The 24,514-nt window shown below is 43.0% G+C and overlaps 1 protein-coding gene and 1 long non-coding RNA gene across 12 annotated transcripts in view; one reads left to right on the top strand and one right to left on the bottom strand.

Moving 5' to 3' along the window:
• Positions 1 to 24,514, top strand: part of SYBU (syntabulin) — a 93,064-nt gene that overhangs the window by 15,219 nt on the left and 53,331 nt on the right. For 3 of the 11 annotated variants that reach the window (XM_065586029.1, XM_065586034.1, XM_065586031.1), the window contains exons 2-3: positions 18,066 to 18,214; positions 19,684 to 19,894. In XM_065586029.1, the coding sequence (XP_065442101.1) occupies positions 18,101 to 18,214; positions 19,684 to 19,894 (325 nt within the window). In that variant the 5' untranslated portion in view covers positions 18,066 to 18,100. Of the gene's footprint in view, positions 1 to 17,176; positions 17,483 to 17,866; positions 18,215 to 18,865; positions 19,436 to 19,683; positions 19,895 to 24,514 lie in introns of those variants that run through there. The other 8 variants (XM_008168288.4, XM_065586033.1, XM_065586030.1 and 5 more) reach the window with 7 other exon arrangements.
• LOC122172533 (uncharacterized) lies at positions 10,896 to 17,693 on the bottom strand. The gene is made up of 3 exons (XR_006172931.2): positions 17,487 to 17,693; positions 16,787 to 16,858; positions 10,896 to 12,125 (listed from the first exon to the last, which is right to left on the bottom strand). It is a non-coding gene; the product is annotated as an uncharacterized LOC122172533 (long non-coding RNA).

Raw genomic sequence — 24,514 nt, 5'->3', positions numbered from 1 at the left:
AAAAACACCACAAACAGGATTCATAACACAAACCCTGAGGAAAAGACCCACCCCAGCAAATTGGGCCGTGTCCCCAAAGTCCAACACCCCAAAAGTCTCTGCCCCTGGTCAGTGCAGCCCCAGAGTTCAAAAGTTTATCTGCAGGGTTTACCCCCCCGCCCCCAGCCTGGGTGGAAATGGGGGGGAAGGGGGCACGCAGGGTATTATGGGGCACCTTATGTGGTCCAAGGCCGACTGCCCACCTCTCCGTGGGGTTCCGCTGCAGCCTTCACCACGAGCCGCTCCTGCTGCTCCACGAACTGCTCCGCTCTACCAGCTCCTCCAGCTGTCCCCGCAAACTGCTCAGCTCCACTCTGCTCCGCTCGCCGTTCCATGGGCTGCTCCAATCGTCCCACAAACTGCTCTGCTCCACCAGCTGTCCCGCAAACTGCTCAGCTCTGCCAGCCACTTAGCAATATAGCTTCAGGCTCCCCAACTAGTTAATACAGCACTCAGTGATCTCAGCTCTTAGTAACTTTAGCTCTTTAGTGATTTCAGCTCTTAGTGATTCCAGCTTGTAGTAGGGGAGCCCCAGTGCTGGTGCACCATTGGCCCAAAGTGAATTCCACATAGCAACCTGTAACAAGACTCTCAATACAATCAAATTTAGCTCTGCTATTCAACAGTGGAGAGAGAAGGTGGTGTAATTGGTGTTTCAGTCCATCAAAGAGGCCCACGCCATCAGACACAAATACCTGCTCCCATCCTCTCTCAATTCACTGTGTTTTGGAACCCATGTCCCTTGTCTAGCGAGTGCTACTTAGGTGATGGTGAGACCCTCTGTCCTAAAACAGTTTCATTGTCCTTGATTCACATAATCAGGGTAACAACACTTTATTTCTCCTGCCCCAATAACAGAGAAACTGGGGATCCCACAGCAGCCAAAGGGACCATTTGGGGCTTCCGTGGGCTCCTGGCTAGGCGGGGTGGGTGTGCCTATGCAAACAAGATCAGTCCCTGGATTTCTTTTCCACACTCGCCATAATTCACCACAGATGTCAGGGTAGAGCTCATCCTGACTCTGCTTACATCTGTCACAGAACTTTTCAGCTTCTTTGACTCCTCTGTACTGAGGGTTTTCTGTGGCTCCTCCATCCCACATTGATTTCTCTAAATGAAGAATGATCATCCTCTTGCTTGCATGCTTGGATTATAGGAAAGGCTGCTTTAAAAAAAATACAGCAATGCATCCTTGGAATTTTAAGTTATGAAAGGCCTATCAACTTGGAGCATCCCATTTTTCCTTGTGCTTTCTTCTCCTCTATATGCATAGAGTATATTCATTTGCTGAGCTCTTTAGTGCATTTATCATATAGGATTGAGAGGATACTTGCCAGGAGATATTCCTTTTCAGACCACTTATAACAAGAGGACAGACCATTTATTCACAGCACTGACAGACCTTACCTGCAGTTATGCTAATGGACATCACTATAGTGCCATGTACTTGAGTGCAGCTGTAAATTACTTGTGTCTTTTCAAATGTTTAAAAATATTTACTATTTAATGTCAAATGTCTTTTTTCCCCCTCAGAAGTAAAATCAAATATCAAATTTAATTGTTTCAGTAGAACTGGTTTGCATAAACTGCCCGATAATTTTTAAAATATTTCCTTCTTAAAGAAATGGAAGAATTTTATATAAAATATTTTAAAAGTATTACAAACTCACGTATGATTTGTGTGAGATGCTCATGTTCTGAAATTTGTCAAACTGAATATCAAAAAAGGGGCAACTATTTTGTGAAAACACCCAGTGCTTCAGTGGGACTTTACCTCTGTGGGGACTGTAGGACTGGGTCCAAAGATTTAATTACAACTGAAATTGCTGAGCATACTGTGAAGGGAAGCCATTTTAATGAAAAGTCCCGTCCTCACAATTTGAAATGACTTCAGTGGGAGTCTTGAAACATTTAAACATTCTGATTGTTAACTCATTTGTAACAATAGGAACAGAATTGCCATGCTGGATCAGACCAGTGATCCATCTACTTCCATATCTTATCTCTGACAGCGGCCAGCACCAGATATTTAAAAAAAAGGTGCAAGAAATTCCATAGTAGGAAGATGTGGGATAATCTGCCTACCAGGGAAATATCCTACTAATCCTAATAATTAGAGATTGGCTTAAAGCCTGAAGCAAGATGTTTAATACCCCTACGCAAACTCTTTTTTTAGTATTTACTGTTATAAATGTGGTTACCATTTGCATTAAACTATTCATTTGTAGCTCCCCAAGTGATTTACAAAGATGTGCAAACATTATTATCCCCATCTGACAGATGAAGAAACTGCGACACATAGATTAAGGTCAGGATAGAGACTGGATTGCTTTTGTGTAACCAATGACACAAATTATGGTCCCAGTGCTACAAGTGACCCTGTTCAGGCAGAGTCCTGCGGAGAACCCTAACAAGATGTGCCTGTGCAGTCACTTGCAGACTCAGGGCCTATGTTACATCTCAGCAAAATGGACGGTACAAGCAATAGGTTCAGAAATGCCATCTGTAACCTGGAACCTTTTAAAATACATGACTTAATTTATATGTGGTCATAATTCACTCCATGAGCCCAGTCCTTTGAAAAGCTGAGAGCTTTCTAAAAGAAGGTGCTCTGCATGCCTGAGTCCCATGTGAACTTTTTCATTGTGCTACAGAAGAAGCTGTGTTTTGGTTTCTTTGTTCCACAGAACAAAATGTGTGCAGGTTTCCTTGATTTCACTATGGAAGTTCCAGAATGGTGGATACCAACTGAGGTTAGAATCTTTCATTTTAAAGTATTTTGGTAAATTACTGGGAAGACTTTCTGCTGGCAGATATGACTTCATATTCTTCATATTTTTCTGGTCCTGACAGTAGACTGGAGCAAAGCTATTCATAAGGATCTTGGGAAGGCAGAGAACTGACTGAGCAGAGAACAGGATTAGAGAGGACAGCGACAGCATGGATCTTTGTGTGGGGATGATTGAAAATGGGAAGCAAAGGTGAATAATGCCTGTGACTGGCTGCAATATGTATCTGGGAATAGTGTGGTTGTGGGTAGAATTTATTGCTTTGTGTGTACAAAACATGAGGTTCAGATTAGAGCAATGTGAAATTATAGTGCTGCCTTTGTCAATGACATTAATGGCTCACCCCTGAAAAAAAGGATAACAGAAACAAACACTTCTGCAGTGAAGTGCACCAAAGAGCAATCAGTTTTGAAAAATTCCCTACTGCTGCTATCTTAGATAACTATATATTAGTATCTCAGAACAGAGGTTTTGTAGCACTGAAGCAAGCAAAAGGCAGCCTGTTGCCAAATTGTTTAATATTGTATACACAATGGCAAAAGGCGAAATTCCATGTACTAACATGTCACAGAGTAGATTTGGGACAAGCATACATAACAGAAATGAGATGTAAGGAGTTCACTGATATATAGGACAAGTTGTAAAACATAAAATGATAACTGCCATGGAGCAGACTCACTATTTTTTATTATTCATCGATAGCTCTACCGACTCAAATGACTTAGAAATGATATATGTACTGTGTATAACATTGGATTGCCAAATGTTAAGTTCTTGGGTCTACATGATGGTAAGCATAATAATGCTGACATCCTGAAGCACACTCTTCTCACTGTCTCCTTAACACTTGGCATAGATATTAGTAATAAACATGTTAGATTCATGGGAGATGGCACTTTTAACCTGGAAATCAAGAAAGAAGTCATTGTCCTCCTCAAGCAGGCTATATACCATTTTTATGTCATTGCATTGCCTGAGGCACCGTATGGAGCTGGCAGCTAAACATACTTTTTAAAATATTGGTTTTGATGATATTGAAATGCTTAACTTATACCAAAACACCCCTAAACATCTTTGTGATTTAAAAAACTTAACAGAGATTATGGAGGAAACTATAACCCAGTCTGAGAAAGCAAATGAAACCCATTGGGTACAGCACAAAAATAGGGCAAGTAAAGCCTTTTATTCAGTTATTTCCTATGGTAGTGCCACATCTTGAAAGCATGGTCAGTGAGAAAATAACTCTTGTTGATAAAACAAGACCCTATGGCTATTTGAGAACTCTGACAACCTTGAAGTTTGTGCTGCATCATTTACTAATAATAGAAATCCATTCTCAAAGCTGGCATTGTCTCTTCAGAAAGATTGTGTTGATTTGTTCTATGTCATATCACTGCTGGAGAAATTCTACCATACTCTAGAAAGAATAAAGAATGGAACTTTGTATGTTGCACTGAATGACTTGTTAGCTGACGCAGAAAAAAACCCAAAGTCAGTAACTTGCAATGGGATCAGACTATATGGTGATAGTAATGTGCTTAAGAATTTTAGGTCTCACTTACACTGATGACCTAGCAAACTGTGAGAAACAGCTTTGGAGACTTACATAAAGATTTGTCACTGTGTGAAATTGCTGGACATAAACATTTGGCCAGCCAAGAAACAAGCTCTAGAAGAACATGGGGTTAAAGAGCTTGAAAGATTTATTTAACTATATTTGAAATAGTGTTAAAATTATATAACGTTGATGATTCCCAGTTGGCCATTTGGGATTTATTCAGAAGTTTTAGACTGAAAAGTCTAACTCAACTCTCAAGGCAAAATCTTTGTCAATGTGTGCTGTCAAACTGCAAAGATAAATTGCCTAATCTTTATCATATGATTTATATTATCCAGTCATTTCCGGTTTCAATTGCTGTTCTGAAGAAAGGGTTCTTATTTCTCAAGAGGACAAAATCATGTTACAGAAACAGAATGTTTGAAAAAGTGCTTGAGAATCTGATGCGAATTTGCAGTGAGGGCCCTGAGCCAGACATATATGATCCTAGACTTGTGGTCAACCTATCTTTTTCTCTGCCAAGCAGACCAAGCATACTATCTTTTAGCAAGAGAACAGCAGAAGCCCTTGTTTCTGCGGCAGAGACATATATTTCTCCCGATACAAAAAATTATAATTTTTTTGTCACCTGACTTTATAACTAAATTCTTTTGGAGACATCCTTAAAGGTCCATTGACATTGTTATAAAAATTATAATGTACTGGGCATGAAATAAAAGTTGATCTTTTACTTATTTTTTCTTCTTTATAAATTGTAACATCACATATAGTAGATGGTGCATGCCGTAGTATTTCGAAAATAATTCTCATAGATTGTATGTGCATGTAACTGTACAATGGGAGATGAGTTAATTCATGTTTATACTACAATGAAAGTTAAATTTTAAAGTACCTAAATGGGTGATAAGTGTTCACAGTAAGTGGCAGAAAACAGGTCTCATGTTTCAGATAAAATTTTCCTATGTGATAAAATCAACCACCTAAAAATTCTTACTGCAAGGCATAGCACTTGTGTAAAATATTCATATGAATAAATGAAATTCCAATGATTATTAACTAGATGACCATTAACTTTCTTCATGTATGTCAGCAGTTCTTAACCAGGGGTCCGAGGCCGTCTGGTGGGCCACAAGCAGTTTTCAGGGGGGCCCAGGACAGAAAGCCAAAGCTCCACCTCCCCAAGTCCCACCATCTGGGCTTGAAGCTGAAGCCTGAGGAGCTTAGCCATGCGGGGGGCCACTGTAGCTTGGGGCCCTAGGCAATTGCCCTCCTTGCTACCAGGGGCGGCTCTATGATTTTTGCTGCCCCAAGCATGGCAGTCAGGCAGCCTTCGGCGGATCAGCGGCGTTTCTGCGGGTGATCTGCCGGTCCTGCTCCTTCGGTGTGCCCGCCGCCAAATTGCCGCTGAAGCCATGGGACCGGCGGACCTCCCACAGGCATGCCGCCGAAGGCAGCCTGACTGCCGCCCTCACAGCGACTGGCACGCCGCCCCCCACGGCTTGCCGCCCCAGGCACGTGCTTGCTGCGCTGGTGCCTGGAGCTGCCCCTGCTTGCTACCCCTTAATGCCGGCCCTGTTTTTTATATGCAGAAAAACAGTTGTTGTGGCACAGGTGGATCATGGAGTTTTTATAGCATGTTGGGGGGACTCAGAAAGAAAAAGGTTGAGAACCCCTGATGTATGTAACATTTAAAAGGATTGGTGAAGAAAATATACACACACTCTGTGCACTATTTGATGTTACATTTACAGTGAAACTAATATAATTGCTCTGGAACAACTTATGGTATTTGCTTACTTTAGATTTCAACAAGCTAGTAATTCATTTTGTCACAAGTTCTCTCTCGGGTCTATGCTACAAGTATGCGTCCTTTAACCCCATTGGTACTATATAAAAGTAAAATGTTTTATATTTGTATATTGCACAAGATTTTCAAAAATAAAAAATATCCTCTTGTACTGCAATACATACCAGTTGTAATTTTAATACTGAGTTTGGGCCTAATCGGGCAGTCCTGACTCAGGCAAAACTACTGTTGCAGTCAATGGGAATTCCGCTTGAGTCAGGCCCATAGATTTTGGCTCTTTATGTTATTGATGGAATGATCTGCATTCCCTGAATACCCACAAGTTCTGCTGGCTTCAAATGGGTTCATGTGGAGCTTTAGGTTACAATGAATGCAGGATCAGGTCCACAGTGAGCAATGATACAATCCAATCAGCACTGACTTGCTAGATGCAAACATTCATGTTTTAAAAACTTCCAAAAAACTATTAAAATTTAAATTGAAAAGTGGAACAATAAAAAGGATACAAAGAAGACAGTTTTACAACAGAAAAATAGAATAGTTAGTATCTGACATTAAGCAGCCAAATCTGTATACTCTCTCCCCCTGAAACTCCAGCTGATGTCAATGAGAGTTTTGACTACACATGGCTAGGATTGAGTTCTGAACAGATACACTAAAACATAAGGAAATCAGAAATTCTACATAAAAGTGATTTTTAAAATAATTGTAATTACTAACATTTGTTCTGAAACTGAGGTGTTCTTTATTTCTTTCAAATCGTTGGGGTTCACATTGCCAAACAGTGAAGACACAGTATAGAAGTGGTGGGCATCCTGCGGCCAATGGGCTGCACGGGGCCTATCAGGGTAATCCACTGGTGGGCTGCAAGACAGATTGTTTACACTGACCGTCTGCAGGCACGGCCGCCCGCAGCTTCCATTGGCCGGGAACGGCGAACCGCGGCCACTGGGAGCTGCGGGCGACCATGCCTGCAGACGGTCAATGTAAACAAACTGTCTCGCGGCCCACCAGCAGATTACCCAGACAGGCTACGTGCGGCTCGCGGGCCACAGGTTGCCCACCACTGCAGTATAGTGTGTGCCAATAATTCCACTTAATAATCTAGAATAGTTTCCTAATAATTGATTCTGCAGACCTCACCTACAGCAAAACTTACCTTGGCTTCAATGGGGAATTGAATATCTTTAGAGCAGAATCTGGCCTATTGATTATTGTGGGAGTTATGTACAAGTAAGGAATGCAGGACAAAGTTCTATTACAAACCCTTAACAAATTGGGGGTCTAATCCTCTAATACTTACTCAAGTAAAACTCCCAATGAAGTCAGTGAACCCACTTTATGCTGCAGTAAGAGATACACATGTCCTTTATGGCTGCCTAAAGCTAGCTGCACCAGTAGACGCGATGCTCAAGAGGGAGAGAAAAGATCCATGGCCATGTGGATGCAGCACTGCTAGAAGAAGGGAGCACAGAACTTGTTTAAATGAGCTTTCTCACTGCCCCAGTGCAGAGCCCTAAACATTTCCAGGCCCTTTCTGTCCCTGCTTTATCCAGCTCTAACACTGTATCTATTCCTTGGGTGGGGGAGCAAGAGGGAGAACCAGGACTGGGTCCCCATAACTTTTTTTTAATACACAGGGCGTGTGTGAGAATTGCAAGGGGACTGTATCCTCCATAATCTCCATCCTCAAGTGCTAGGAGGCATTTGGTCTGATAACGTGTATGCACTGAGCAAAGGGATTGGGTGCAGGCATGTGCAGCTATAGAGCCAAGGCAATTCCTGTGGGCTATGTGCCCAGACAAGCTTTGCTACTCCCGTGGGCTATATGCCACAGATGCTGCTGGAGCCAAATTTGAGCTGGCGCCAGTAGGCATTTTGCCTTAGTACAGGCCTACAGATCAATACCTTGTTCTGGCAGTAATGTAACTTCACTGAAATGTAGTTGAGTATTAGCAGTAACTTAAATGAAGCTGATGTATTTCTTCATTGGTATGTACAACACAAGTCATCTCAGACTCGATCTGTCTCTTTCAACTACATAAACCAGAATATAAATCAATAATTTTAACACCTTTGCCCTTCTAAGATTAGTGGGAAATGTTAATATTTCCATGCTGATACTTGTTTTGTCTGTGTTTTACACAGCATGTAGGATAGACATAAATAAAATCCCAGACTAATAATATAAACAACTTTGAGACAAAGTAGAATTGTTTAATACAGTTAATTCTTTCCTTTCATGTTTATTTTATAAAATTAAGTGTAAAATGATTAATGGTTTCATGTTCTCCTTGTAGGGATTCCTGAACACATTAAAATCTGTATATACAGCACAACAATGGTGCTTATTTTCAAACTCTCGGACATCAGCCTATAAACATATATCGTCTACTGGAAATGGTGCAATATTTGTCCTTTTTTAAAAAAAAAAATCTTAAACGATTAAAGCTTATGTATCAAAGCAATTTTGCTGCAATGCTACTGAAATGTATAAAAAGCATGTTATTCTGATCATTTGAATGTGCAGGCACCTAAATAGTTAAATGATAGGTGCCTTGTAAGTGCCCAAGATAGACAGAACATGTAGTTATCTTGTTGAAAAGAAACTGGGTAGAGTAACAATGCATTTCATAGCAAGCTCATTTACATGAATAATGTTCTTAAGCAGCTGATATAGCTGTCCTAAACCAAAACATATTCATAAAACTGCTTAAATGCCACATTTTCCTGTTACTTTTATTCAGTAGAAGTGATGATTTAAAAGCTCCCCAAGACTTATTGCGGACTGTTGCAGTCTATTTGATTACTGTGAAAATTTACATCCAAAATGACAGAAACGAACAATCCTGTTCCTATTTAAGTCAATGGGAGTTTATCATTCATTATTTCTATTACAGTAGCATTCCCCCAAGGCCCCAAACAGGGCCACGTTGTACTAGATCATACAAATCAATAAAGTGGCCTTGCCCCAAAGAATTTACAGTCTAAGGCTCCAATTCTGGATCTACACTGAGTCTGCCTATGTAGAAGCAATTGTAGGATCAAGGCCTAACTAGATAATTGATTGTAACACAGAATAGGAGGGAAGAAAGGCAGGAAGATCATAAGTGAAAGGTAATAAGATCCTGTGCTTGTATAGGCTGATCCTCTGTACAACTCAGTAGAAGTAGGAGCAGGCTAAGGTTGCCAGGCATCCGTTTTTCGACCAGAACACCCGGTCAAAAAGGGACCCTGGTGGCTCCGGTCAGCACCGCTGACCGGGCCATTAAAAGTCCAGTCAGCGGTGCAGCGGAGGCCTGGGACTAAGGCAGGCTCCCTGCCTGCCCTGGTAACGTGAGGTTCCCGGAACCGGCCGGCCCCTAAGCACATGGGTGGCCAGGGAGGCTCTGTGCACTGCCCCCATCCTGAGTGCCAGCTAAGCAGCTCCCATTGGCCGGGAACCACAACCAATGGGAGCTGTGGGGGTGGCGCCTGCAAGCGCGAGGGCAGCGTGCAGAACCCCCCGGGCCACCCTAGGGGGCGCAGGGACCTGGCGGCCACTTCCTGGGAGCCAGGGTAAGTGCCACCGGGACCCTGCACCTCCTCCCGCACCCCAACCCCTGCCCCAGCTCTGAGCCCCCTCCTGCACCCCAAACCCCTCATCCCCGGCTCCACCCCAGAGCCTGCACCCCCAGCCAGAGCCCTCACCCCCCCGGACCCAAACCCTCTGCCTGGAGCCCTCTCCCGAACCCCTCATTTCTGGCACCACCCAAGGCCCACACCCCTAGCGCAGAGCCCATACCCCCCCACACACACTCCAACCGCCTGTCCCAGCCTGGAGCCCTCTCCTGCACCCCAACCCGCTACCCCAGCCTGGCCAAAGTGAGTGAGAGTGGGGGGAGAGCGAGTGACGGAGGGAGGGGGGATGAAGTGAGCGGGCGGTGGGGCCTCCGGGAAGGGAAGGAGCAGGGGTGTTCAGTTTTGTGCAATTAGAATGTTGGCAACCCTAGAGCAGGCCCATAAAATTATGACCAAAATATAAACATTGTACTATATATGGAATAAATAAGATAAGAGTTTGGAAAGATTCTTGTTCTTGTTTAGTGCTAATGATTTAAAATTCTGAAGCCACAGATATGTTAACTGAAATATTCACATGCATTGATTTGTACATGAAAACCGATATATTATCCATTTATCTTTGTTCAATTTAAGATCCCAATCCTACAAACATGTACACATGTTGTTAATTTTACTATCATAAGTAATCCCAAAGGGCTTAATTTAGTACTATAATTAAGCTAAAAAGCTGTCTGCAAGATATGAAAAATATTTTTAAGAAAGTAACTTTTTAACATTGTTCTTGCTTTGTTATTTTATTTCCCATGTTTTTATGATAAAAAGACACTTGCAAGATTAGTAAATCCCAATTTTGACATTTTTATTTTTTGTTTTCTTCTTACAAAAAATTACATGACTTTGCAAAAATATATGATGTTTTTCTTCTTCGAGTGATTGTCTACATGGATTGCACTCTTGTTGCACATGCATCCCATATGTCTTAGATTGAATTCTTTTGGCCAGCAGGATCTGCTGGGGCACATCTGCATGCTAGGTGCTTTTGTCCCCCGAGCCCACCAAAGAGCAGAGCGGGCCCAGCCCTTGCAGTGTCCATCTGCTTCTCTGCAAGTCTGCTGTAAATAATGATTATTTAGTGTAGTTACATAATATAGTACTTAGTTTGCCCACTGGCATTTTTTATTTTTTTTTAAAGAAGGAAAATTTTTACTGTTTTATTGTATTAGTTTTTCATAACTAATAGTACTTGGAGCCATTCCCACCCCCTTGTACATAGATTCAGGCCATTATGGTGGAAGATAAATCCTGTGTCCTTTTATTAAAATTGTGTCCTCCTAAATAATGACAATGCAAATTATTGTTCCAGGCTCCTCTAAATAAGTTTGGGGTTTGATTATGAATAAGCTGGGGCTGATAATGTTAAGACTTAGGCATGTGAGAGTAAGACTCATTAAGGACTACTCATGTGGTTAAAGCTACTTACATGAGTGTTTGAGGGTTATTCTTTATATGCAAAACTTCCGCTGAATTCAATCAGACTCATAGTTCTACTTACAAGATCTGGCCCATTGTCTTTCATTTCCCTTCTCCTTAACATCCAGCAATGAAATGAATGATGAAGGATAAAAATAAAAAGTGATGATCTTGATTCAGAGGCGACATGTAACTCTTGATAATGGGAAGGGGCACAATTTTAAAGTTCTGGGGGGGCACGTGACCACCTCACAGAGGTTTTCAAACTGTGGGGTGCACCCCACTAAAGGGGAAGAGGAACGTTCGGAGGGGGCAAGTGGCGATGCCATGCAGCGGGCCAGCGGAGCTCAGTCGGGCCAGCGGAGCTCAGTCGGGCCAGCTCCGCATGGCAGGGCAGCAGGGTTCGGTTGGACCAGTGCCACGCAGCGGGGATGAGGAGAGAGTGCCATCTCCACCCCCTGACTCATCTCAGCGGGCCACCCAACCTGCCTGGGCTGGGGGGGGGGGAGCACAACCAGAAAATCTCCCATATGTCGCCTCTATCCTGGCTCCTTGTGGATTACATTTTCAATAATTACCATATCCAAATGAACACTTCATCCTGACAGCATATCATGCATATTAAAATCCTTATGAATTCCTATTAGGTTTAGTGCCTCTACAATCGTAGTTATCCGAAGAAAAGAACACAGACATATTGTAACAGACTGTCAATGTTTGCCTGAAACAACGCACCCTTTTAGGAGATGTTGAGTCTTCTGGGAAATGGTTCAGTGGGTTCTGCTTAGTTGTTATCCAACCTGGATATAGAGAGGTGCAGGGAGTGGCTCTTTGGGAAGACTGGATCAAGGTTGTGGGCTGCGCAGTCTTGAGGGAAGATTTCTAGGAGTAGCCAAGCCTAGGGAGAAGGTTTGAGTTGATCTTTACCATCTTATTGCTGCTTTCTTTAATAAAGTCAATTAGAAAAGCAACTGGGTTATACATAGCTTGGATGATATTTATAGAGCAGGTTAGGAAAAGAGCCTGATCTCCATCTATCAAAATTAGGAACCACAAAAGATCATTCATACATTTTTGTGTATGTGCATAGAATCTTCTGTTGCCCTCTATTGATAAGTTACCCAACTGCATTTTATATTGATTTCCCATCTCTAGCCTTCATTCAAAATATTTTCTTTCCAATATTTTTAATACAGAGGTGCTTATAGTCTTCTCTTTCTCCAAGGTTTGATCTTGTTGATTATTTTAAAATCATCCTGTCCCATAGTGTTATTAGAATAGTTAATGAATAACTTTTTATTTTACATTTCTTGCACGATTTGCACTGTAGCTTATCATCTACACATTGACCCCCAAACTTTCAAGTAAACGTTTAAGATCACAAACTTATTCTTAGTATTCATAAATAATCTAAAATGTTTTTTCTTGGTTTTAAGATCACTTGTATTTTGTGCTTTCATAATCCTTCTCATTTCCATCCCTTTCCTAGTTTTGAAAAATGAATTTCAGCACCATTTGAGTAGTTCTTTTTCATGTTATGGTCTATGTCATATTTGTGGAAAAAGAAAATTTAAGTGTCATAGGCCTGAAGCCGGCAAAAGAAAGCTGCTTCATAATTCATTGTCAGGATGACAGGACCAAATCCTGCTTATGCTACACAACTCCTGTGGGAGATGCTCATCCAAAAGTAAATTTGGCTCATAAGCAGCATAAAAGAGTTTTGCATTTTGCTGACAAGTGCTAAACAGTTCACAGAGTTGTAGGGCAAATTAATTACATTCTGGATCAGTAAGTTGGAATACTTGGAAAAAAGCATCTGCAGGACCAATGTGCAAATGGATGGAGAGAGGGGCTATTAAAATGAACTTCATGGGAAGCACCATGAAGGTTTCCATAATATGGCTGAGGTTTTTCTGAACAGTTCATACGAACAACTTCCATTACTGAGATATTCATAACTCTGAGGTTCTACTGTACTACAGAGAAAATAGTGAAACTGACCATGAACCTGCAGAGATTTCTCTCTGTTGCTGTATGGGGCCTATTACACAAAGTGTATTCAAATACACAAAGCAAACAAGCAGAAAAAAGATTTTTTTGTCTCATCTCAGTTACAGTTATCAAAAGTGGTATTTGTAGCAATAGTATGTCAATATTTTTAAAAGTGATTTGTTTTAAAATGTTTCTTTGGTCAGGAAAACAAACTAAATTGGTTAAAATTATCAAACGAGGGAGAAAAAGCAAAATAATTCAACAGAGGATCTGGAAATAATCATAGAATCGTAGGACTGGAACTTCTCAAGGGATAAGGAGGTGCTGCTTCCGTTGTACAAGGCACTGGTGAGACCTCATTTGGAGTACTGTGTGCAGTTCTGGTCTCCCATGTTTAAAAAAGATGAACTCAAACTGGAACAGGTACAGAGAAGGGCCACTAGGATGATCAGAGGAATGGAAAACCTGTCGTATGAAAGGAGACTCGAGGAGCTCGGGTTGTTTAGCCTAACCAAACGAAGGCTGAGGGGGGGATATGATTGCTCTCTTTAAATATATCAGAGGAATAAATACCAGGGAGGGAGAGGAATTATTTCAGCTCAGTACTAATGTGGACACGAGAACGAATGGATATAAACTGGCCATGGGGAAGTTTAGGCTTGAAATTAGATGAAGGTTTCTGACCGTCAGAGGGGTGAAATATTGGAACAGCCTTCCGAGGGAAACGGTGGGGGCGAAGGACCTGTCTGGTTTTAAGATTAAGCTAGATAAGTTTATGGAGGGAATGGTTTAATGGGATAACATGATTGTAGTCAAATGAACAGCGTGCCATCGCTGGTAAATAGTATCAATGGCCAATGAGGGTCTGGCTAGAGAATCTTGCCTACATGCTCGGGGTTCTACTGTTCGCCATATTTGGGGTCGGGAAGGAATTTTCCTCCAGGGTAGATTGGCAGAGGCCCTGGAGGTTTTTCGCCTTCCTCCGCAGCATGGGGCAGGGGTCACTAGCTGGAGGATTCTCTGCTACTTGAAGTCTCTAAACCACAGGATTTGGGGACTTCAACAGCAGAGTCAAGGGAAAGGGGTTGGGACGGCTTTGTAGCCTGCATCATGCGGGAGGTCAGACTAGATGATCATAATGGTCCCTTCTGACCTTAAAATCTATGAGTCTATAAGAGATTATCTAGTCCAGTCCCCTGCACTCATGGCAGGACTAAGTATTATCTAGACCATCCCTGACAGGTGTTTGTCTAACTTGCTCTTAAAAATCTCCAATGATGGAGATTCCACAACCTCCCTAGGCAATTTATTCCAGTGCTTAACTACCCTGACAGTTAGGAAATTTTTTCTAATGTCCAACCTAAACCGCCCTTGCTGCAACTTAAGCCTATTGCTTCTTGGCCTATCCTCTGAGGTTAAGGAGAACAATTTCCCCCCTTCTCCTTGTAACAACCTTTTATGTATTTGAAAGCTGTTATCAGGTCCCCTCTCCGTCTTCTCTTTTCCAGACTAATCACACTAATCTTTTTCAATATTCCCTCATAGGTCATGGTTTCTAGACCTTTAATCATTTTTGTTGCTCTTCTCTGGACTTTCTGCAATTAGTCCACATCTTTCCTGAAATGTGGCACCCAGAACTGGACACAATGCTTCAGATGAGGCCTAATCAGTGCAGAGCAGAACAGAAGAATTACTTCTTGTGTCTTGCTTACAACACTCCTGCTAATACATCCCAGAATGATGTTTGCTTTTTTCACAACAGAGTTACACTATTGATTCATATTTAGCTTGTGATCTACTATGACCCCCAGATCCCTTTCTGCAGTACTCCTTCCTAGGCAGTCATTTCCCATTTTGTATGTGTGCAACTGATTGTTCCTTCCGAAGTAGAGTACTTTGCATTTGTCCTTATTGAATTTCATCCTATTTACTTCAGATCATTTCTCCAGTTTGTCCAGACCATTTTGAATTTTAATCCTGTTCTCCAAAGCACTTGCCATCCTTCCCAGGTTGGTATTGTCTGCAAACTTTATAAGTGTACCCTCTATGCCAGTGGTTCTCAACCAGGAGAACGCGTACTGCAAGGGGTATGCAGAAGTCTTCCAGGGGGTACATCAGCTTATCTAGATATTTGCCTAGTTTTACAACAGGCTACATAAAAAGCACTAGCGAAGTCAGTACAAACTAAAATGTAATTTAGACAAATGAGAAAGTAAGCAATTTTTCAGTAATAGTGTGCTGTGACACTTTTGTATTTTTATGTCTGATTTTGTAAGCAAGTAGTTTTTAAGCGAGGTGAAACGTGGGGTACACAAAACAAATCAGACTCCTGAAAGGGGTACAGTAGTCTGGAAAGGTTGAGAACCACAGCTCTATGCCATCATCCAAATCATTGATGAAGATATTGAACAGAACAGGACCCAGAACTGATCCCTGCAGGATACTTGATATGCCCTTCCAGCTTGACTACCCTCTGTGAACGTTTTTTCAACCAGTTATGCACCCTCCTTTCAGTAGCTCCATCTAGGTTGTATTCCCCTAATTTGTTTATGACAAGGCCATGTGAGACAGTATCAAAAGTCTTACTAAAGTCAAGGTATACCAATGGACCACTTCTTCCCTATTCACAAGACTTGTTACCCTGTCAAAGAAAGCTATTAGGTTGGTTTGATATGATTTGTTCTTGACAAATCCATGCTGCCTGTTACTTATTACCTTATTATCTTCTAAGTGTTTGCAAACTGATTGCTTAATTATTTGCTCCATTATCTTTTCTGGGTACTGAAGTTAAATTGACTGGTCTGTAATTCCCCAAATTGTCCTTATTTCTCTTTTTTATAGATTGGCACTATATTTGCCCTTTTCCAGTCCTATGGAATCTCTCCCATCTTCATGATGATGATGATCTAATGGACAGTTAATATTATTTGAACAAAGATATGACTTTAAATCCTTGGAATTATTCCCATATATATGGAGTTTTGGGAATAAAATGTTTGCCAGAACATTAATGACTGTTTCATCACTTTAATGTTACCCTGGAAATTTTTATGCAAAAAGATCCCAAAGAGATAAAAGGGGATATATACTTAGGAATCTTAAGGCAGCATGAAGACTTCATTTTGTATATAATTTGTTCCTTAGAACATCAGGCAGGCAACTGATTCAAGCTCCAAATGGAAAGCTATGGAGAGGGCTGTGACTGAATATTAAATCATCTTTTCCTTAGCTGAGTTGCTATGGTGATGGCAATGCTGCACAGCTTAATCTGCTGTTTCTATTGCTGCAACAGCTTTGCTGGCGCATATGGGATATCTATGCACACATGCCATGTACAGCTCACTAGAGAAACACACAAGAGGAACACATTTTCTAGTGGGATGGAGGACTGAATTTTTATTTCTGTGGTTTAGGTGTAAGGTTGCAGTCTTGCATTTTCAATGGGGACTCTGGTGTCACTGCAAGAGGTGGATGTCTGGGACATTTCCTGATGTGTTTCTGCCTGGCTGCCTATGAATGTATATTTCAATAAATACACTTGTGTAATATTTTCCAACTATACTGCACCTTTCATCCAAGGATTTCAAAGGACTTTATAAATATAATGACCCCCTCACATCTGTGATTTACAGGGCTGATCTGAAAGAGAATATTGGCAATGTCAGGCACGGGCTGGCTTGATTTTAATGGGCAGAGCACAGTTTGGAGCAATGGAGAAGATGTGGATCTAATCCCACTATTAGGTTAATAAATTAGTAATCTAATTGTTTGTGTATTTAACAACTAGCCTGACAACTTCTATTGGTGCAAAGTAGAAGGTACAATGTTTGCTCCTGCAGGTTTTGAGAAGCACCTCTCCTTTCACTCTGCCTACATGGTTCCCAGAGCTCCACAAAAGGGCTGATTTCTGAACAGCTATTTTTAAACACTCACTGTTATTTAATATTTATATTACAGCAGCACCCAGAAATCCCAATCAGAATTGGTGTCCCATTGTATTGGGCACAGTCTATGAAAACAAAATCCTCCCCTAAGAATTTTACAATGTAAGGGGCACTGATCCTGTAAGCAGACCAGCCCCAATAAACAGCTCCCTAGGCAGAGGCTCCAGAGCTTCCTCCCCCGCCTAGATCAACATAAGGCTGACACTCCGATCCTAGAAAACCTGTTACTCAATCGAGTAGTCCCACTCAGCTGAGTAAAGCTGGGGCCTGGGGCAACAGACATGAAGCCTGGAGGAGAGACACAATACAACAATTTTAGGTACCTTTCAATGTGTTGCTTAAAGATGAAGTGCCAACTCCCCCCTCCTGCCCCTTAGCTTCCTTCCTAGCGGCAAACGGGGGGACGGGAAATTGTAACTAACTCCGGCCTCCCTTGCCTGCAGCTACTGCCGGCAGAGGCGCCTGCTGCCAACCACCCACCGGAGGCTGCCGGTGTCGGCGCTGACCTCTCCCAGCCCAGAGGCCGCGCTGGCCTGTCCGCAGAGGCGGCGGGGCGCTGAGCTGCCAGGCGCCGGAGCGGCAGGAGGCTGCACCTGGCCGGCAATGGCAGAGCCGGGGCCCCACGGCCCGGGGTGTCGCTCCCCGGGCTCGGTGACAGGCGGAGCTGCCGGGGCAGGACTCGAGCTCTGCCCACAGGCTGCACGGGAGCGCCCCAGGCAGCAGGGAGCGGGCCAGCCCGTCAGGCGGCTGCAGAGCCTGGATGCGGCGGCGGCGGCACCACGTGTCGGGGCGGGGGAGCAGCGCGCTGGGCTGGGCTGGGCTCGGCACTCCTGGCGGAGCGGAGAGCGGCGGGTCCCTGCGGCAGCCCTTGCTCAGCGCGTCTCCTGTCCGCTCTCTCCCAGCCAGGTGCCCCCGGGCCGCGCCCGACTGAGGCGGGATGGGACCGCTCCGCGAGGGCAGCAAGGTGAGCAGGGCCGGCGAGGCGGCCCCGGAACCCTTTGGCCGCAGGTGGCGAGTCCCGGGAGACGGACCGCGGGTGACAGGAATACAGGTGCGCGGGGAGACGCGCAGGCGGGACGGGGATTGGATCGGGGGGTCTGACAGGAGGGGGAGATCGGGGTTGGCGGGGGGGCTGAGGAGGGGTGATGGGGGATCGGGGCCGGCAGGGCGGGGGGTCAGAGGAGTGGGGATCGGGGCTGGCAGGAGGCTGCGGGGAGTGGAGATCAGGGCTGACAGGAGCGATGGGGCTCTGAGGAGCAGGGACGGGGGATCGGGGCTGGCAGGAGGCTGCGGGGAGGGGAGATCAGGGCTGACAGGAGCGATGGGGCTCTGAGGAGCAGGGACGGGGGATCCGGGCTGGCAGGAGGCCCTGAGGAGGGGAGATTGGTTCTGGCAGGAGGCTGCGGGGAGGGGAGATCAGAGCTGGCAGGGGCGGTGGGGCTCTGAGGAGGGGGGTCGGGGCTGGCAGGGGTGGGGGGGCTCTGAGGCTGGGTCGTCAGAGCTAGCAGGGGGCTCTGAGGAAGGGGGGATTGGGGCTGGTGGGAGCATTGGGGCTGGCAGGAGCTCTGAGGAGGGGGGAATCAGTGCTGGCAAGGGTGTTGGCGCTGGCAGGGGCTCTGAGGAGGGGGGATCGGGGCTGGCAGGGGACGGCTAGGGGGCCCTGAGTCGGGAGTAGCGCTGGAGAGATGGTATCCGGGCCCATGATTCCATCAGCAAAGGCCAGACAGGCGGTATTCATTTGGGGCCACCTTCCACCACACCTGCTGTGCAGAGAGCAGGAGGAGGAGAAATTACTGCTACCATCACTGGGTGAAATGGGCTGAGTCATAGAATCGCAGAAGTGTAGGACTGGAAGGGACCTCAGTAGGTCATCTAGGTCAGTCCTCTGCGCTCAAGGGAGGACTAAGTAATAAGTAGATCATTCCTGACAGATGTTTGTCTAATCTGTTCTTAAAAACCTCCACTGTTGGAGATTCCACAACCTCTCTAGGCAATTTATTCCAGTGATTACTACCTTGATAGTTAGGCAGTTTTTGCCCAACCTAAATCTCCTTTGCTGCAATTTAAGCCTGTTGCTTCTTGTCCTATCCACAGAGGTTAAGGAGAACAATTTTTCACCCTCCTCTTCGTAACAACCTTTTATGCATTTGAAAATTGTTATCGTGTCCCCCCTCTGTTGTCTCTGAAGAGACAGATGCATCTGTCATCTCCCCCTGAGCCTTCCCCATAAAGGAATCTCCATCAATATATGTGTAAGGAGGAGAGCTCAAATGTGAGTTGGGATGGGTTATTCCTGGGGTACTTAGGATGATGGGTGCTTATGTGGAAGAGGTTACACTGGGGCATTTGTGGGGGAGTTGTGTGGAAGAGGTTAGTCCTGGGGCATTTGGGGGCAGCTTGTGGATAGGAGTTTACTCCTGGGGTATTTGGGAGGGTGTTGATGATTAGGAGTTACACAGCAGGGAATGATACTTACGTAGATCGTATCTTGTTATGTCCACCTTGTTTGTTTTTGAGTAGGAGCAGAAACTGCAGCAGGAGAAGGAGATCTCCCGCAGCCGCATCCCCCGCCTGCTCCTTCGGCCTTATGTATCCCAACAGCAACAGCAACAACAGAAAGTGTCCCCAGCCTCCGAGTCACCCTTCTCAGAGGAGGACAGTAGAGAGTTCAACCCCCGCAGCTCTTCTGGAGGCTCAGCAAGGACCATCAGCAGCAACAGCTTCTGTTCAGGTACCAGCACCAAACAGAGATGTCTGGCCTGATTTTTCTCTCATTTAACCCCAGGGTAAATTAAGAATAACTCCATTGACATATGTGAAGTTTGTGTTAATGATTGGAGAATCAGGTCCTGTGTGTGTAACGTGTTTGGAGAGTAAGAATACGCTGGCATGCAATTGTTTTTCTTTATATGCTTAGTATAGTCATTGATGGGGATAGTGAGTACATTTACTGCCCTATTTGTTTATTATTATTTATTCATATGGTGCCTTAGGCATGCATAGTGCTTTGCAGACAAAAATAAAAATTGATTTCCACTGAAATCCAATATCTGGTTTTTTTTCATGTCTGCAAGTGACACCAGATGTTTCCATTTCAAATTCTAAAGGCTTTTCTTTCCTATCCATTGCTAAAAAGTTGGAATCTTTATTGCAACAGAACAGTTTATTAGGGATACATTTCGGTGAAGAAAGAGTCTTAAAAACTATGGTGTTTATCTAGAGAATGTGGACAAACCTGAAGCCAAGGGAGCTAGATATGTAAAATAGGAGAGCTAGTTGCCATAGGGGATTACAGACCTGGGTCATGTACTGTGGTTGAATTTTTTTACATAGAACTCCACACTGATTTCATGTAGTGTCCTATGTGTGGATCAGTAGCAGAATATAAACCAGTGTGGCCAGGCAGAAAAATGGTGGCTGCAATCTTTAGTGTTAAAATGAAATTAACATTGTTTGAAAGTTTAACCTTCTTCCAAAGAAATGTAAATATTTAGCTTCACATACAGCATACAGGACACAGGTCCTGTGGAAAGTGCAATGGCTCAGTGATGTATCAGATGACAGAAATAAACTATAATTCTTGAACTACGGTACATGCTGTCTTTTGCTAAGACTGACTTTTGTGAGACTTTTAAAAATACATAACTAACTACCCTTTATGACATAGAAAATGTTAAATCAACTATCTAATATTACGCAATTGCTTCTATAGAATCTAGCATACTTTCAGATCCTATCCTGCAAAACTTATGTACATACTTAATTTTATGCATTGTGAATAGTCCTATTGATTCTGTGGGAGTACTCACAGTGTGTAAAGTAATGTACGAGAAAATATTTTTGCAGAATCAGGGACTATTTCTTTTAATTCCTTGGTACACACTATGCCAAACCACAAGATGCAATTATTTTTTCCAAGTGAAGCTAGAATAGAATAATTTCTAATGGGCATTCTGATTTTTCCCTCCAAAATTGGATCCAAATTATTTTGTATTGTTTTCCCTAAACAGTAGTGGAATAGTTAAAATACATGCAAAAATAGTTAACTTTCTTAGATAAGGGATAATATTTTCAATATCCATCCATGGTTACAGTATTGCACCCTTATCTCTGATATATTTCAGAGTGCAATGATCTATTAGATTATCGTTTAATGAATAAAGGGCATCATTAAAAACATTGAGGGTGGAAAAAAGGCTTCCTCCTTATCCTTCCGAGACTTTTGAACAGTTCCATCTTATGCTTTTTTAATTTATGAGTTTATATATTTCTTCATATATTACTGTACACAGGATATAGGAGTTGCCTAAAGGAATCTTCCACTGAAATTATTATTAAAATGGTGCCTTTTAGAATTACATTTTTTAAATATCTCCAAAATTTGCCCCTTCTTCACTAGTGCCAGAACCTTTGCCTGTGCCCCAACAGTTTCTCACTGTGACTATTGCAACATTCTCTTTTCTGGTCTCTCTTATTTTCATCTCTGATTTTTGAAGTCCATCCAACATACTACAACCAAAATTATTTGCTGCTGCTCCAACCGTATAAATCCTCTCTTTGAATGCCCATAATAGCTTCCTACCTCCTTCGGTGTATATATATCTATAATTCACTGTTTTTGGCATTTCTAAAGCACCAATTACAGCAATATTAAGAAGTACAATATTCAAGCTCTTCCGCCTCAAGACCCTGCACAGTTTTTAATGTCTGCATTCTGTTTCTAATCATCTCTTATTCACTCCACATGCCCTGTGCTAATTCATCTTGATGCTCGTTGTTTTTTCCTACTAGTAGCTGTATGCCTTTTTTCGTGCCACCCCTTTGGTTTGCCAGGAACATCCTCTCCAACATGGTACACTACACAATTGGACTTGACAGAGGCCTCCTCAATATTTGCTGCTTTCAGTTAAAAAATTATCACTGACCACCAGCCTGGCCTTGCCTAACTGTCCTCCAATTTTAAAGCATGTATTCTTTAAAAAGAGGATCTTACAACATGCATGCATAACATAACAATACATGCACCTTGAGATTGGTCACTCCTGTCTCCCTTGGCCTCTGGTACCTCCTTCCCAACTGTTGTTTATGGTCATCCCTTGCCTTGTTGTGTCCAGTTTGGATTGTAAGGACCTCAGAACAGGGACCTGTCATCTTTTTGGTTTAAAAGTGACATATGCAGCTATAGTGGTTAAGCTTAACAAGTAATAACTTCGGGAAAGGTGGACAGATCATCAGGAGGTCAACATGCTGGTGACGAAAAAAGCCTGTGAGCATTAGAGTGAAAAATCTAGAACCTTCCCCTCCCATAACCACCATTACACACATGAGAATCCAAAATAAAAAAATTACCTAACTGTGTAAATAGCAACTGCAAGTGAATCAACACCTGGAATAATTCCTTTCCCTTCACCCCTTCCCTTGAAAATCTCTACCTGCCCTTCTTCCCTTATCATTGACACTATGCTCTTCTACTATGGAAAGCTCTTTTTAAAAAATATAGAATCAGCTCTCCTCCCTAGTGCACTGTGCATATGGCTCTGCTGTTCGTATCCCCAGAGCTTCTGAGCCTGTTAATTTTCCTTGTCTGCCTGCACTGGCCCTGATGCATACCAGAAGGCTTCAAGTTCTTCTCCCTCTGTAACTGACAGGAGAAGAATCTTCTGGGGCCTGCTAATGTTGTTTCAGGCAGGCAGCGGGCAGAAAATAAAAGGGTTCAGGACCTCTGGGAACACTAATAGTGCTGCAATCCTGGAGGCAGGCAGGCAGCCGAGAAGGAAATACCACTCAACGGTGCAAAAAAACCCACTTAATTTTGCTCTGTAAACTCTGCACTGGGGGAGGGGTATTAATATTTGCTGAGCTCAGATTTAAGGTTTGGGAATCATTTCCCCCTTTCTCTTCTAGAAGACTCCTTATCAGGGAACTTAATATATGTTTATGCAACTTATTGCATATTTAATAGTATTAGTATAATGTACTCATTCAATTTGTGGTAGGAGCTCTTTCCAAATTCACACAAAGTTATGGTGTATGGGTATTAACATACCTGTCTATTAAATTCTTGATAAAAACAGATTTTGAAGCATAGACTGCTTCTGTCCAATGTATTTTAGATATTCTTTCTGAAAACAGGTCAGGCAACTTACATTTGTATAGCAGTATTTATAGTATGTAATCTTTATTAAACAAGCTTGCATGGCTTCAATAGGTGCTGCTTGTCAGCTGACAGTGAAGCACTTCTTTTCCCCCACCCTCTACTCTCCTTTGATTTGGATGTCAGCCATAGGATTCAAATGTCAAGCTGTGAAAAACATTCTCCCAGCAACATAGGCTGGTTATATTGCTACTGAGTATTTCCCCATGTTATGCATGTTTTCCTCATAAATTACACTTTTGGCTTTGAATTACACACCAGATTAACCTTGTCAATCGGGAGAAAGGTGCACACTTTAAACTCATAGACAAATAATCCAGTTTATGGCCCCTTTCTACAGCTGCTCCAAAGGAAAATTATGGTTTCCTAAAGACTTCTTTGAGAATTCCAGCTAATGAATCTACCTTCTAGGTAATAAGACACTGAAGGTGGAGTGTTACCCTTGATTTGTGTGTACAACTCCATTTAGATTCATAGATTTTAAGACTAGAAAGGACTATCATGATCATCCAGTCCGACCACCTGCACATCACAGGCCACAGAACCTCATGCACCCCTCCTGGGGCTGTAATAGACCAAGAACCTCTGGCTGAGTTACTGAAGACCTCAAATCATGTTTTAAAGACTTCAAGTTAGAATCCACCATTCATTCTAGTTTAAACATGCAAATGACCCATGCCACATGTTGCAGAGAAAGGCAAAAACCCCTGTGGTCTCCGCTAATCTGACCTGGGGGAAAATTACTTTCTGACCCCAAATAACACAATCAGTTGGACCTTGAGCATGTCGGCAAGACCCACCAGCCAGATACTTGGGAAAGAATTCTCTGTAATAACCTAGCCCTCCCCATTTAGTGTCCTATCTCCAGCCACTGGGGATATTTGCTACCAGCAGTCAGATGGGCCACATGCCAGTGTAGGCAATCTCATCGTACAATCCCCATCACAAACTTATCAAGGCAGTCTTGAAGCCATTTTAGTTTTTTTTTATTTCCCCTATAGCACCTCTTGGAAGGCTGTTTCAGAACTTCACTCCACTGACGGTTGGAAACTTTTGTCTAATTTCAAGCCTAAACTTGTTGTTGGCTAGTTTATATTTATTTGTTCTTGTGTCAACATTAGCGCTTAAATTAACTTAAATAAACTTAAACATTAGCGCTTAAACTTAAATAACTCCTCTCCCTCCCTGGTATTTATC

This window comes from Chrysemys picta, chromosome 2 (assembly GCF_011386835.1).
Source record: "Chrysemys picta bellii isolate R12L10 chromosome 2, ASM1138683v2, whole genome shotgun sequence".
Taxonomy (NCBI): Eukaryota; Metazoa; Chordata; order Testudines; family Emydidae; genus Chrysemys; species Chrysemys picta.
This window is presented reverse-complemented; position numbering and strand designations above follow the sequence as displayed.